This window comes from Cotesia glomerata, linkage group LG10 (genome assembly GCF_020080835.1).
Source record: "Cotesia glomerata isolate CgM1 linkage group LG10, MPM_Cglom_v2.3, whole genome shotgun sequence".
In the NCBI taxonomy this organism is placed as follows: domain Eukaryota; kingdom Metazoa; phylum Arthropoda; class Insecta; order Hymenoptera; family Braconidae; genus Cotesia; species Cotesia glomerata.
In genome coordinates this window covers 1,010,359-1,026,980 of record NC_058167.1, presented here as the reverse complement: position 1 = coordinate 1,026,980, position 16,622 = coordinate 1,010,359, and the positions used below count along the sequence as shown (strand labels likewise).

The 16,622-nt window shown below is 32.6% G+C and overlaps 2 protein-coding genes across 2 annotated transcripts; both read right to left on the bottom strand.

The window, feature by feature from the left end:
* Positions 1 to 4,874: 4,874 nt before the first annotated feature.
* Positions 4,875 to 6,358, bottom strand: LOC123272884 (ribonuclease T2 protein rnst-2-like). The gene is made up of 3 exons (XM_044739899.1): positions 6,353 to 6,358; positions 5,177 to 5,605; positions 4,875 to 5,108 (listed from the first exon to the last, which is right to left on the bottom strand). The coding sequence occupies exons 1-3, from the start codon at positions 6,356 to 6,358 to the stop codon at positions 4,875 to 4,877; spliced, it is 669 nt and encodes a 222-aa protein (XP_044595834.1).
* A 6,276-nt stretch (positions 6,359 to 12,634) lies between these two features.
* Positions 12,635 to 13,714, bottom strand: LOC123272883. Its single transcript, XM_044739897.1, has one exon. The coding sequence runs from the start codon at positions 13,712 to 13,714 to the stop codon at positions 12,635 to 12,637; it is 1,080 nt and encodes a 359-aa protein (XP_044595832.1).
* Between the last annotated feature and the right edge of the window lie 2,908 nt (positions 13,715 to 16,622).

Below are 16,622 nucleotides of genomic sequence, written 5' to 3'. Positions count from 1 at the left end.
GGCGGAGTCCGTAACCAACATGGGAAATGACGGAGGGAGAAGAGCAAAAAGGAGCGACGCTGGAATTTTTGGGACTTATGTCACGGCTGTCGTTCGAGCTACGTCGCGCAAAAAAATTTTTTTTTTTATTGTTTTATATCGTTGCGAGATCATTGTATCATTTATTATTGTAATCATTGTGAAAAAAAAAAAACTGCGTAGGAGAGTCGCACTGCTAGTTGTTGTGTTGCAGTTTTTTTTTATCGAGAGTACATACATCGACGGGAGAAACGCTGATTCTCCGTCGAGTTTGACGTATTGGGTCGGGAAAGTACGCCGACATTTTTTTTGTCACGTCGACGTGAGCGAGCCGCCATTGTCGTCAATTGAGTCCCACGTCACCCTTGGGCATTACTCCACGCGACCGCCGAAGGAGTATCGATGTCGCCAACGGAGCCGCTAACGACGAGGAAAGTCATCTCCAGCGAGTCAGTTCGAGTCATCGCCACCGCTGAGCCGAGCTGTCCAGGGTAATTGACCTCCATCTTCGTAGTCTATTTCGTGGTCACGCGGTCATCATTAGTTTGAATGGAATTCGAAGTTATATGTTAATAAGTTTTTTCTTTTTGTCAAGTTAAAGTTTTTTTGTTTGGAAAAAAAAAAAACAACAACATTGTTGATGTTGGTAGTTAGTTAACAATTGCCCTGAAATTTGTAACAAATAAATTTGATTAATTTTTTGTTGACGTCCGTCGATTCAACGGCGTGTGACGTCAGAACATTTGTGTCGGCTAGTGGCCACGAGGTACGCCGGTACCATCATAGAGTTTAGAGTGGTTATTGTATTGATAAGTCGTCCCTGATAGCCACAGTTTCAGACCAACCAAGTTGGTGTCAGATAGTTGCCACCAACTTAGCGACAACTTGCGGTCAACTTCCGAATTTGTAACTGTTGGCGCCAAGTTGGCTACAAGTTTCTGAGAAAAAGAGACCTATCTACTGCCGCAATATGTCGCCAAATTTCTTGAGAAACTTATCGTCAACTTGGTGTGAAAAAGTTTCAGAGCAACTTTTGCCGACAACTTGGTGACAACTTGGTGAACAAGTTGACACCAACCGAGTTACTTTTCAAGAGTTGCCGCCAAGTTGGTGACAAGTTGCGGCAGTAGATTGACAGAAAGTTGCGGCCAACTTGGCTATCAGGGGTATTGTAGTTTGTTTGGACGGCAATGTTGGCTGGGCCCAAAAGTTACCCGGTGACTCGGTGACCGAGAGAGCACCGGTTATCCGCCGCGCACCGGGGTTATCGAGTTTCGGTTGGGGATAAATTACCGACGTCGGAGTTAAGCCGTACGACAGTCGATACCAGGCACGCAAATTACCCACTATCAGCACTCCTTCGAGGCCCCGAAAGTTGTCATTACGGGAACCTGCCGGAGGGTTTGAGGAATGCTAAAGTGGCGTTGCGAGCGTCGTCAACTTACGACGGTGGCGCCGATTGAGCGTGCGAGTGCGTGTGATCGGGTTGAGTGCCAATAATAGTCTGTTATTAATTTTGGTTTCGCCTAGTTTTTTTTTATTATTTAGTTCCTAAGTTTTTTTTTTTCTGCTCTTTATTCGACGAGCGTTGAGGAGCGACGTCTCATTTTGTTATTTTTTGTATCTATTCCCTCGAACTGTTGGATTTCGAGAATAAATTGTTGTTAATTTTAGTTAATCGGGGTTTATTTCTGATAGCCCGATTTCCAAATCCTAACCTAACTTTTGTCGTTCCCTTCATAATCCGCCACCTTGAGAACGAGTCTACGCAGCTGAGCGGCCGAGTCGACGACCGAGGAGAGTTCTGGCCTCTCCCGGCGCCCAGGTTAATTAAATCGGTGGTCGCCGCAAGGTAGGTGATTAGTATTTATTTCGGACGCTTGGATTGGAAGACGCCCGAACCTAGCTTAGCCGTCATAATAGTTACAAGCTCCTCTCGGTGCAAAACTGTAATTATCGTCAAAAATTTAGTTTTTGAATACTACTTTTTTCAATTGTCCTTAAAGTAACTAGATAATGACTAGTTATTATCGACAAAAATAGTTTCTATTGAAAAGTCGTACGACATTTTGTTCTTAATTTAGACTGAAAAAAGTTACAAGCTCCGCTCAGTAAAAACTGCAATTTTCTTTAAAAATCCAGATTTTAAACATTACTTTGTTTAATTGACCATATAGTAACTAGTTAATGACTAGTAATTATAAACAAAAATATTTTTTTTTTAAAATCCTTAGGACATTTTGTCCTTAATGTAGCCTAAAAAAACTTACAAGCTCCTCTCGGTGCGAAAATACAATTTTCCTCAAAAATTGAGTTTTAAATTACTACTTTTTCTAATTGACCCTAGAGTAACAAGTTAATGACTTGTCATTATAGACATAAATAGTTTCTGTTGAAAAGTCTTATTACATTTTGTCCTAAATTCAGCCAGAACAAAGTTACAATCACTTCCGGTGAAAAAATTGAATTTTCCGCAAAAATTGAGTTTTAAATTACTACTTTTTAGAATTGAACATAAAGCAACTACTTAATGACAAGTAGTTTTAGACAAAAATTGTCTCTGCTAAATATGTTTATGACATTTTGTCGTAAATTTAGCCTAAAAAAATTTACAAGCTCGTCTCGGTGGAAAACTGCAATTATCTACAAAAATTTAGTTTTCAATTACTACTTTTTTCAATTGACCATAAAGTAACTAGTTGATGACTAGTAATTATAGACAAAAAAAGTCTCTATTAGAAAGTCTCACGACATTTGGTCCTAAATTAAGCCTGAAAAAAGTAATAAGCACTTTCAGTGCAAAAATACAATTTCCCTCAAGAATTGAATTTAAAATTACTACTCGTTCAAATTGACCCTGGAGTAACTAGTTTATGACTAGTCATTATAGACAAAAATAGTTTCCGTTGGAAAGTCTTATTACGTTTTGTCCTAAATTTAGCCTGAAAAGAGCCAGAAGTACTTTGGGTGCAAAAATACAATTTTCATCAAAAATTGAGTTTTAAATTAGTACTTTTTAAAATTGACCCTGGCGTAGCTAGTTAATGACGAGTAATGAAAGACAAAAATTGTCTCTGTTGAATATTTTTATGACATTTTGTCATCAATTTAGCCTGAACGAAGTTACAAGCTCTTCTCAGTGGAAAACTGCAATTGTCTTCAAAAATTTAGTTTTCGATTACTACTTTTTTCAATTGACGCAAAAAATTGCGTTGAAAAAAATTGATGCCTGCCCCCGACATTTGCGGCACGAGCGAAGCGAGTGCTGCTGGTCGGGGGCGCAGGCATCAAATACACCTGTCAATAAAGATATTAATTTATAATCTATCATATTACTACTTTCTTTTGAGAAAAGATCTTAATTTAATTGAATAAATTTAAAATTATAAATATATTATAAATTAACTCTAATTTAAAAATAAAAAAAAATAGAAAAATGAAATAATAATCGTAAAATGCATAGAAAAAAAAATTAAGAAAAAAATCTGTGTATTTTTTCAAATAATTATTTGTTCAATAATGAATTTATTTATTTGAAAATATCTATCAGAATAAAAAATATTTCTTGTTTTTTTTTTGTAATTTAAATATTTAATAAGTCTCATTTCATTAAAATAAATATTTATTTTCTTTAATTAACTTAGTTTCAACCTAAAATCATCGACACATAACAAGACAGATACATTCATAACAATCACAAGTAAGGTTAGGCTTATAAACATAAGTAATAGAGTGAGCGCAACTACCGACTTTCGGACTTTCTGCCGCCTCGTGTCTCATTGTCAGTGCATGAATACATTATTTCGGCTCCCCGTCGTAGGGTGCATGCGCGACGATCACGGCGTAAAACTGAGGCTTTCTGCCGTGAAATTGCAGCGGGAACCCCGTACTTTCGACTGGCGTAGTAAGAAAAATTTTTATTTTCATATCAATTATTATTCATTTTTGTAAAAAAGACACGGAAATGTTATAATGATTGCACATTGAAAGTTACAATGAATATTAGCCAGAATAATTACATGGATAAAAGGACATGTCAATTCGATAATAGAATTGAGAATCTGTGCAAGTCAAAACAATACTCTAATTAAATTTCAAGTCTAGATTTAAAAATGCAATTCTATAAATCGCCCATCAGAGCGGGCGAGTAACAGTTAGTATTATCTAAACTAAAATACGAATAGTTTAAAACTATTTTTTTTATTTACTCTGCTCTGCAACTTTCTTAAAATAAAAATTAATATATAATTTTTATTTTTAATTACTATTAAATAACTATTTCGCCATACATTAAATGGTTATTTAATTATTAAATAACTAATAACTACAAAGTAAATCTTTTTGTAATTTATTTGACACTCTGTGAAATTTTTATTTTTGAGATTTCTCAAAACCTACTGGTCGGAATTGGTTCTAATTCACAGAAAATCCAAATTCGGTGAAATTCTTTAAAAACGCCGCTAATTTGGTTCGAATCATTCAAAAATTATGAGATGCTTTTACACACACACACAATTTTCAATTTTCTTAGTGGAAAGTTAAAAATATTAAATGGAGGAATCCCACTTTGAAAAAATTTGGAAGGGATCGGGTTTAAAGGTGATCGATTTGGCGTGGAATGATCACTATACATTATATAAATTTTTTGTCTTTCATGTCTACATATATTTTTATTTATTTGTAAAGTTCAAAACATTGAATTAACGGAATATTAAACATTGAATTAAGGAATCTGGCTTAAAGGTGGTCGATTTGGCATGGAATGATCACTATACATTATATAAATTTTTTGTCTTTCATGTGTCTACATATATTTCTATTTATTTGTAAAGTTCAAAACATTGAATTAACGCTTGTTACGTTGAAAACGTTGGAATCACGTTCGAGACGTTGGTAACGTTGGAATCGCGTTTGAGACGTTGGAAACGTTTGGATGACGTTGGAGATTTCAACTTGGGTACACTTGAAAAAAGATTTATTGAGTAAGATCTTGAGGATTTTGATGGTCCTGAATAATTGGGACAATCAATAAGTCGGAGATTTAAATTATAACATGTTCTAATTTCTGTTAAGTAATAGTTTCCCCGTTCCTGTAACAAAAAGGTTATTCATTATTTATTATTCCTAATTCATGAATTCATCTTAATAATTTACTTACCTTATCAAACGCAGGTATTATTTTAAGTTTTGCTCCTATCGATTGTGTCAACTTGTCATATAAGGTTCCAAGTAGAATACTGCCACCATCTGAGAGACCAGATTCACGTATTTTAGTAGCAAGACTCATGTCGTTCAACATTTTAATAGCAGTTCTGAAATAGCCGACATCATCTTGGATTGATTGAGCGTGTGAAGCACAAGCGCCATGATTATCATACTCTGTCCGCCAGAAATTTTCAATTCCGCTGCTTGGATTCTCCATATCAACGATATTGAACCAATTGTTGGTCAAAACCCCGTAAAGATTGTCTTTTGCTAGTTTAATATGAACAACACTAAATTTGAATTTTTGCGTTAAATCATGGCATTTATCTGGCACTTCTCCATTTATAACGCTTGGCCAAAGACCATGAATTGACCAATGTTTCTGATTTGCCAAATTTAGTCGTATTTTATTCTTATCAGTTAAATATAGATATCCCAAACCGGGAGGCCAATAAACACTCAAGATGAAATAATCAAAAAAACTTTCGGCTGTAGAATCGAAATTTAGACATGTTTCGTCACGATTTTCGACGTCCCCACGTTTGAATCTCCAATTAATTTCACTTGAATTTACTAAATCATAGTCATTCTGGTTCGATGAAAATCTGTTGAAGACAAAAGTTGATTTTTAAAATAATATAAATAAGGATATATATATATATATATATATATATATATATATATATATATATATATATATATATATATATATATATATATATATATATAATTGTACTACGTGTGTAGTATCTATCTATGTCATTGAGGATCTAATATCTTTTTGACTAATCATATAGTCAGCCCTATAGTTATCTCTGTTACAAATAAATTTCTTATATTTTATCCTTGATGATTATTATCTACCTTACGAAAAAATAAATAATATTCCGGTTTTAATTCTTACGCAACAATTGATTTAATATTAATAGTTTTTATTTCTATTTGAAAATAAACGCCTCTAAAATTTGTTAAGTAGCAACAGTTACAATTATAATGTCAATTCATCAGTGGAATTTTCTTTTATATTAATATTCCAATAATTTCACCTCAAATTGTCTTGCAGTGATTGAGCATGCATAAAAGAGGGTAAGTAAATGACAAGTGCATATAGAAGTACGATATAATTTACTTCCATTTTTAGATATAGATGTAAGCTATTACTAACTTTAGAGTCACTTATAAAACTGAATACTCAGGTAAATATCAAGGAGTTTATATAGTCATTTTTTGATGACAATATAGGTGTCGATCGACGATGTACATTTACTATAGTATGACACTGATAGAATATGACTAGTATTAGTGTTAATAACACATTTTACATCAGTTATTGGACAATGAACGATAAAAAATAAAATTCTCTGACATTGAATAGACATTATTATGGAAGCGATTTGGAAATCTATCAAATGATACGATATAACAAACAAACTATAATCACCTTATCTTCATTAAATTGAACAAGATATTTTCCATTAGGTAGAGAGCGAATATAAAAATTTCATTCTATAAAATCACATATAATTGTTTTTAGGACGTTGATAATAATTAACAAAAAATGGAATAAATAGCTGGACTTATTTGCAATTGTAAGAAGAAAAACTATTTCTAGTGACATCTATATTGAAGTTATATTTGTATTTTGTCAGTAAGCTTCTTAATAAGAACTTGATAGAAAAAAATTGCATTTTATTCAATAGAATATAAATTTCTAGACAATCTATATGTCTAAGATTTATATCATAGTATATTTTTATATTTGATAAAAAAAAATTCCCCACTTTGCACTATGAAAAACATTCAATTATCATCCTTACTATTTATATTCTAAATTCATCATAACAATTCATCTACTGCAACAGTTCAGTCATAGGTAATGCGGAAATCCATGCAACGGCAGGGATTAAGAAAAGAAATTTTAACAAACTTAAACTAAATATAGGTGGTGTCTAGCTAAATAATATAAATTGATCAATCCAATTAGATCACATTGAAAAAGGTTTTAAATGCATTTATTAAAAATTTTGAGAATTTTTTCAGCCAAACTGTATTTAAAACAAGTAAAATTCAATGTCGAAAATTCATCATTTCTGTGAAAATCAAATTCTTTAATTTGTAAAAAACTGCATCGATTGAGCTAAAAGTTAAACTTGACCATATAATTGAGTCAAATAATAATTATAAAAAGAATAAAAGTGATCCTTTACAAGTTGTATTGGCGATCGTTTGGACAAACGGTGTTTTATAGTATATATATTATGTAGAATCAGAAACTCGTCATGGATCAGTCTTGAACTCTCCATACTTATGATTCGGTTAAATTAAGAGGTTAAGTTTAAATTTGAGCATAATCGACGGAGTACTGTAAAAATGATAATTGGGATGAAGTAAGAAAGTAAGAAATCTTTTTCCATTTCGGCTGCTGAATGACCTTTATTTACTTGTCAATAGTCTATAAGATTGTCGGACATCGGTATCTCGAAGAATTTTAACTATAGTCTAACTAATCAAATTGATTATACTTTGTCTCTTTATTTTAGCGATATCAGAATCTTGGTCCTGAGTATCAGACATGAAATGTCTACGGATTGATTTTTAATGAAATATTGGGATCCTAAGGATGGGCGTGGCTTAAATATTAGTCATCTCGTGGCTAAAAAGTGAGCTACTCAAAGTAGGCTTCTGTCAATGTTTACAATATAAAATTAGCCGGAATATTTATGTTTCGATAATTATTTTTATTTAATTAATTATTTATATTGAGTATTATCGAATAAAAAAATGCGTATCTCAATTCAAGAAATGTGTAGTTATGTTGGTGCTACACCCCATAGTAAAAATTTTACTGGTGGTGAAAATATCATCAATCAAGGACACCTGTTAAACTGCGGTAAGGTTAGCGAGGAAAAAAATAGTTTAAAAATTATTGCATTTTGTCTCCAATCGTCAAGTATCAGAGATGATCCTCATGAAATTAATGGTGAGATTATGAAAGATGGAAGAATCATGGGTATGAGTTGCTCTTGCAAAGCTGGTTTAGGTGGTGCGTGTAAGCACGTTATTGTAGCAACGCTGTTTTATTTGAACCGGTAAGTATTATATTTTTATATTTATTGTTATTGATTTATATTTTATATCTATTCAATAATTATTATGAATGTAATATTGTTAAAAGTTTATTGATGGGCATTAATTTTTTCAGAAATGAGTTGGAGATTCTAAAAGTTATCTCCTGCACGGACAAAAAGTGTGCGTGGAATGCTCCAAAAAAGTCTGCACTTCAACAACATGACATGAACCCTTTGATGACACATCACTGTCTTGCGAACAAAATAGAATTATCACAGGAAAGAAAATTAAAGCGTAATAAAGTAAAAAGTTGCACCTTAAATAACCTCGACGTAGCATTACAAGTAACAGAAGGTGTACATTTCGTGGACCCTGGTGAAGCTGATAATACAAACGAGTATGATGATTCGGAACCTACTTTAGAAAATACTGCAGATGCTATACAACAAACTGACCATGATAATGAAGAAGAATTCAGACAAATAATGATTAATGATAATCCATCATCAGCTTTAGCTCTGCACATGTAAATGCAACGATTTTTTAATTTTGTTTTAAGTATTGTCATTAATTTTTCAACTATTTTTTTGGCATATATTTATTTACTACGATTTACTAATGAATTTTAAGCATAGCGTTTTTAATTTTTTTACAAGCTTTTTGGCATTTATACATTTTATATCAGAATATCTATTGAAAAAAACAATCATTGTGAGTTGTTAAATTCCATTATTATATTAATTTTAGAAATTTTGCTACTTAAATTTTCGAAAAATCAAAAAACAATTTTTTTTAATATTTATATTATTAAAATTTACTTTTTCGTAACGTAATTTTGATTTTTAAAAATTTTTTTCGATTATTATTTATACATTGAATATCGAAATAATTTATCTATACTAATTGACTTATAGTGAGCAGTTTTTTTGTTTTTATTAAACAATGTCCGTAAACTTAATTGAAGATAGGTTTATATTTGTCCACAACATTTTGTGATTTAAAATATTAATTTTGACATCACAAGTACAGGGTAAAATAAGTTTTTGAATAAAGTTGTTTTTTCTCAAACACAATAATATTTTCTTTTTTTTTTTTTTTTTTTGTTTTTTTTTTCTTATTATATTTAGAATCGGAAGACATGATCCTGTGAAAGCTCTTGATAACAAGATAACAATATCCGCTGAAAAATTAATGGCGATTATAAAAAATCAAGAGACGTCTAAATTACTTTCGAAATTAAGTGAATTGAAAATCAAATTTTCAATTAAAGAATGTTGTCAAAAAGTATTTACTCGTCTGTCATCTGATGTTCGAACAATCTGTGAAGAATCGTATAAATTTCATAGTGTATGGCTAAAAGAAAGACAGTTGAGGATAACGGCGAGTAATTCCTATAAAATTTATACTTATCGCAATAATAAACAGCCAGATTGGAAAAAAAAATCTTTAGATTACTTTTTTGAAGCTTCATTTAGTAATGCTGCTACAAAATACGGTCTTGCACATGACCCTTTAGCTCGTGAAATTTATGAAGAACAGATATCCGATGAAGTAATTCAGTGTGGTTTGATCTAATCGTTTCCAAAAGTAATCCTTGGCTAGGATGCTCTCCAGATGGAGTAGTTTTTAAAAATAACAAACCATATAAAATTTTAGAAATAAAATGCCCCACTGAAGGAAAAAAAAAGTGTTGATGATGTAATTAAACAAATAAAATGGTTGGAAGTAAAAGATAATCAAGTAACTTTAAAAAAAAAGCACTCTTATTATGCTCAAGTTCAAATGAACATGGCACTCGTAAATGTACCATCCACCGATTTCATAATATATTCTTCATTTGTTATAACCATTAACATCATTCCTATTAGCTTCGATTACAAATTTACTCAAGATTTGTTATTTTCATTGAAATTAATATATTTTAAATTTATGTTGCACAATGTTTGTGAAAAAGAACTGGAACAACCAGATGAAGAATAATTGTTTCTTCAATTAATTTTTATTATAACAACTATTTACAATATTAAGTATATAGGATCTTCTGTATAGGAGTATACGCTGTATAGGATCTTCAGGAGAACTGGCTATGCCTATAAGGAGTATACTGATGTGCGGCGTTTGGTGAAGCAGCGAATAAGTGAAGCTAAAAAGCGCTATTTCAATAGTCAATTAAGTTCTGTGAAAAGTGCACAAGCCATGTGGAACGATCTGCGTAGGCTTGGTCTGATAAAGCGTAAGGGTGCTCGGTCTGCTATTGGAGTGGATTTGAATGAGTTAAATGACTATTTTGTACAGTCGTCTGGTTGTTCTGTGCTTAAGGTTGATGAGTCTGATATTACAACTCACTACGGTGGCAATGATAATGTATGTTTTAGTTTCTCGGAGCTTGATGATAATGTTGTTAAGAGGGCAATAATGCGGCTTACTTCCAACTCTGTTGGCCCCGATAATTTTCCAATTAAAGCCTATAAATGTTTGCTTTCATTTGTGTTGCCATTTGTGACACTACTTTTTAATAGTTCGTTAAATTCAGGCGTATTTCCGAAAGAGTGGAAGTTATCGCGTATTGTCCCGATACCAAAGAGGTTGAATGCGGAGGTGCGTGCAGATTTTCGGCCAATATCGCTGACAAGTAACTTGTCAAAGGCACTTGAGCGCTGTGTGCATGATCAAATTGTTAAGTATGTTACTGAGAATAATTATATAGATGAGTATCAGATGGCCTTTAGGAAGGGTTTGAATACGCAGACTGCGGTCATCAAGCTCTGCGATGACATTCGGTCGGCTATAAATGAGTCTAAAGTCACTGTGGCTGTTTTCTTTGATCTGAGTAAGGCTTTTGATTCTGTTAATCATATAAGACTACTACGTAAATTAATATCAATGAACTTTTCTGATGATGCAATTGTGTGGATCAGGTCTTACTTGACTCAGAGAAAGCAGCAGGTGTTCGCAGATGGGTGTGCGTCCTCTTGGAGGAATGTGCTTAATGGTGTGCCGCAAGGGAGTGTGCTAGGCCCTTTATTGTTCTCACTCTATATTTCGGATCTCTCTCAACGACTGCGCTGTCGATACTTGCTTTATGCTGATGATTTAGCGATATACTTGTCTTGTGATTTGGAACATGTTAATGATTGTGTTGCTGCGCTAAATGCAGAGATAGTTGACATTGTTGAGTGGTGCAATATTAATTATCTTAAGTTGAATGCGTCAAAGACCAAAGCTATAATTTTTGGTAGTAATTTTAAAATCAATAGTAATAGCTGTAAGTATGCTGATTGCATTCGAGTAGATAACTGTATTATTCGCTACGACACAGTTGTTAAGTATCTTGGCGTTTTGATTGATTGTACTCTTTCGTGGGATTGTCAGGTTACAGAAGTGTGCAATCGGGCGATGCGGGTGCTAGCGCAGTTGAAGGTAAATAATGAAGTCTTCAATGAGAAATTGCGTATAAAGCTTGTCACCACGCTGATATTTCCGGTGTTTGACTACTGTTGTGTAGGTTACTGTAATATTAGCAATAGTTTGCAGGTGCGGCTGCAGCGTAAAATGAACTCCTGTGTTCGCTATATTTTTAGGGTTTCAAGGGCTGAGCATATTACGCCGTACTTTAAGAGGCTGGGATGGTTGAAGTTGAGTGACAGGAGAAATTATTTCATGGCATGCCTTTTTTATAAAGAAATATGCATGGGCTACCGACAATTGTTCAGATGTAATTTGGAGTTTTTGCCGGTAGCTTTGCGGAGGGGTGATGTAAGGGAGGATTATTTACACCTGCCTAGATCTAATTGTCGGATATTTGAGAACTCTTTTCTTATCCGCGGGATACGCATTTGGAATGCGCTACCCCCAGAAGTAACTAAAGCTGAAAATTATGAACTGTTCCGTAGTGCGTGCTATAATTATTATTTGCAAAAGTATTAATTTATGATATTGAGCTTTGATTGTCATTATTGTATGCTGCTGTGCCTTGAGTGATATTGAATGATATTAGTTTTGCTTAACTGTGCTATTACCAGGTTTTCTGGCAACTTGTCTCATATCTACCACGATTATAATTTATAATTTATAATTCACGTTATTATTTCATTATAATATGTTTATATTTTATTATTTTCAATTTATGTAATTACATGCTCTGTATTTTACACTGATTATAATGTATAATTATGATGGTCCTGAGGGAGCTAAGGCTCTAGGGTCAATAAAGTTTATTATCTATCTATCTATCTATATATTTTAATATCAAGTCATGTATTTTGTGCAATGTAAAAATAGATGAGGTTATAAAAAAAAAAAAAAACATATTTTTATAATTTTTATACACTTATTTTATAAATTAAAATTTGTCATTTTTTAAAATAGGATTACTTAAATTTACAACGGCACAAACAATGGTAAATATTTCTTCAGATTTGAAGACTAGTCCGGTAGGCATTTTGGAAGAAAGTATCTGAAAGTATTTAATTCTTTGATTACTCCTTTCAATATGAACTCGTGCTTTGGCTATTAATCGTCCTGTTATCGCTTCTGCTTGTGAAAACTGTTGTTTTTGTTTCAGAAATGGAGGTATAATTAAATTTACATCATGTTTCTTACACAATTCACCAACAGTAAATCCTCGATCAGCCATCAAGTCGTCATTTTTGTCCATCATTTTTAGAATTCCACTTTGTTCGCAAATAACATTGTCTGAAGATCGACCCCCATATGGTTTGCTAATGAATGGAATTAATCCTGCCGGAGTTACAGCTGTCATAAATTTTAGTGTATAACAACTTTTGTAATAAGAATAAGTGTTAAGTTGACAGCATAAATTTTTGAACTTTTGTATCGGTATTTCAATACAGTCAATAACAGCACGAAAATTTGGAAAATCCTTGAAGCATTGGGGCATATTTCTCGAAATGTTGTCTTTACTTGGCCAATAAATAGCAGGCTTCAAACATGCATGCAAAACATCGATCATATTAAGAATTCTTTCTCGACAAGTTTCAGGGGTAAAAATTTGAAAGAAAACTGCCAATAATGCGTATGACATGTTTTGTTTAAGCTTCATAAATGTCACTACGATTATTTCTAGATTATCAAATTTGGAGTTCGAATGAAATGAAGTTCTTCTATCGACTAACTTTTTTATTGTGTTTAATAATTGGAAGTTGGGTATTCCTGTCATCGTGCTTAATTCATCATTAGTTGTAATAAAACTTGAAAATTTTGGTATGATTGACCCTATTGAAACTTGAACGCTCACATTCTGAAATTGTTTTTCTATTTCTTTAACTTCTGGAAACTGGGTTGCTGCATCTTTAATTTTGAGACAACTGTTTACAGTGTTTGATGGAATTAATAAATCAATATTATCATTTTTTTCAGCTACAGGACATTGCAATCCTCTGCAACAAAATGTAAAGAACATACCCTCATTGTTTTTGAAACAGTTTTACCGATTTTTAAAACTTTGACCCATGCTTTAAAACGATCGAGTTTTTCTTCTTGATTAAATTTATTTTTTAAAATAATCACACATTCATTTTTTTGTGGAAAATTATAAAATGGAACAGTATCATTTTTACATGCACGACTTTTACAACCATACACGCAACAATATACAGGGTGTCTCAGAAGTCGTGAGTCACCGGACAGGGTGTGGTAGAAAATTGGATTCTGAATAGAAAAGTCCTTTACCATTTTTCGATCAGACCCATAGAAAAATTACTATGAATTTATGAAAATAGACCAATGAAGAGCGCGGTATAACGGCAGAACGGTAGGTGCGAGAGCGAGCGAGTGGAAGCACGACGGGCAATGAGTGCGCGCTCGCTTGCACATGTGTGATATCATTGCTCAGTTATAGCGGGATGCCCGCATACAATAATAATGATCAATGATACTTCTGTAAATAAAAAAAAAAATTAATATTAGAAAAACCATCCCATAGACAGCCCCATAAAACAAAAAATGTGCGATTTTTTGATAATTAAAACTCAAATTTTCGGTGTCACCGAAAAATAAAAAAAAAAAAAGCCGATAGTCATATTCAATGATACCCCTGTAATTAAAAAAAAAATAAAAGTTATAAAAGTACCCCATACACTCTAAGATACAGCCCCATAAAGCCAAAAATTTGCGATTATTTAATGATGAAATTCAAATGATCAGTGTGCACTTGAAGTTAAAAAAAAAAAAGCAATAAAAATAATCAGTGACACTACTGTTGACCAAAAAAATTTTTAAAAATAAAAAACTACCCCATAGACAGAGAGATACAGCCCCATAAAGCCAAAAATTGTGCGATATTTCAATAATTAAAATAGAAATTTTCGACGACTACTCAAAATTTCAAATAAAAAACCAGGGCTAATAGTTAACTATACTCATAACAATCGAAAAAAAATTAAAAATTACAAAAACCACCCCATAGACACTAAGATACAGCCTTATGAAGCCGAGTATTTCGGGATTATTTAATATAAAAATTAAAATTTTCTCAGTGGATTCGAAATAGAAAAAAAAATACCAATCAAAATTATCAGTGGTACTTCTGACCATCAGACAAATTTAAAAAATTGTAAAAACACCCCATAGATACCGAAATACGACTTGATAACGCACAAAAATCGGGATTGCTCAGAAATTAAAATTCAAATTATTGGTGCCCATTGAAAATCAACAAAAGAAACCTTTTCTACTTGTCGATTAAACTCCTGTGAATCGAAAAAAATTATTATTTAAAAAACCACCCCGCAAACTCCGAGTTATAATCCCATTAAGCTGAAAATTTCTGATTTTGTAGTAATTAAAATGCTATTTCTCGGTGTCCGTTGAAAGTGAATGAAAAATATGAAAACCCATTTTCAGATATACTCTTGTAAGCAAAAAAAAATAAGATTTAAAAAAACCTCTCCATTAACGGCGAGATAAGACCCCATAAAGCCGCTAATTTGTGATTTGTTAGTAATTGAAATTGAAATTCTTGGTATCCATTTAACAACAACAAGGGAAACCTATTTAACTTTTCAATTACACCCTTAAAAACAGAAAAAAAAACTTAACTCTTGAAAATCCACCGCATAGACACTAACAAACATCTAGTGGACACCGAGATTTGTAATTTAAACAGTCGACTTTCTGACAATTTCATCAAAAAAAGCCTTTTATGGAGCTAGTGGTCGGTGTCCATGGGGTTGATTAATCGATTACGACTCAAAAAGGCTTCTGTAGGGTGTTTCTCGACTAAATTGACACAAATTCGACAGAAAAAAATTCAATTCTCGGTGTCCACTAGAGATCAAGGACGAAAACTCATGGAAGTCGTAGATTACACTCTACAGAAAATTTCCAGACTTTGAATTGATCAATCAACTCCATGGACACCGAGTAACAGCCCCATAAAAGTATTTTTCCGTCTTAATTGACAGTAATTTGATGTTTCAAAAATCATTCCTCGGTGTCTACTAAAGATTGATGAAGAAAACCCATAAAAATCATAGAGTACACCCTACAGAAGATTTTAAGACCGATAATTGATCAATTCACCCCATGGACACCGAGTAACAGCTCCCTAAAAGGCGTTTACCGTCTAAATTGACAGCAATTTAACATTTAAAAATTCAATTCTCAGTGTCCACTGGAGATTAAGGAATAACACTGGGAAAAATTATAGGGTACATCCTACAGAAGATTTTTCGAGTCGTAATCGATTAATCAACCCCATGGTTGCCGAGTAACAGCCCCATAAAAGGCGTTGTTTTACTAAATTGAGTGCAATTTGACTTTTAAAAAATCATTCCTCGGTGTCCACTGGAGATTAAATAAGAAAACTTTCAAAAATCATAGAGTGGACCCTACAGAAAATTTACAGACTCCTAATTAACCCTATAAAACCGCGATTTTTCGATATTTCATTGATTTAAATGTAAATTCTCGGTGTCCACTGAAAATAACTTAAAAAAAATTATCCTACTTTCCAATGTAACCTTTGTAAAGAATTGAAAAATCAAAATTTAAGTATCTACCCCATAGACACTAAGATACACCCCCCATAAAGTCGCGATTTCTCCGTTATTTGTGAAGTTAAGTTGAAATTCTCGGTGTTAACTCGGAATAAGTCAAAGAAAATTATTGTACTTTTTAATGTTATCTCTGTTATAAAATAATAAATCCATTCTAGAATCCACAGACACCGAGATACACCCCCATACAGTCGCGATTTGTCGATTTTTAATTGACTTAAATTGAAATTCTCGGTGTCAACTTAAAATAAAGAGCATAAACTCATTCCACTCTCCAATTTACTCTTTTTAATAAATAAAAATATCAAAATT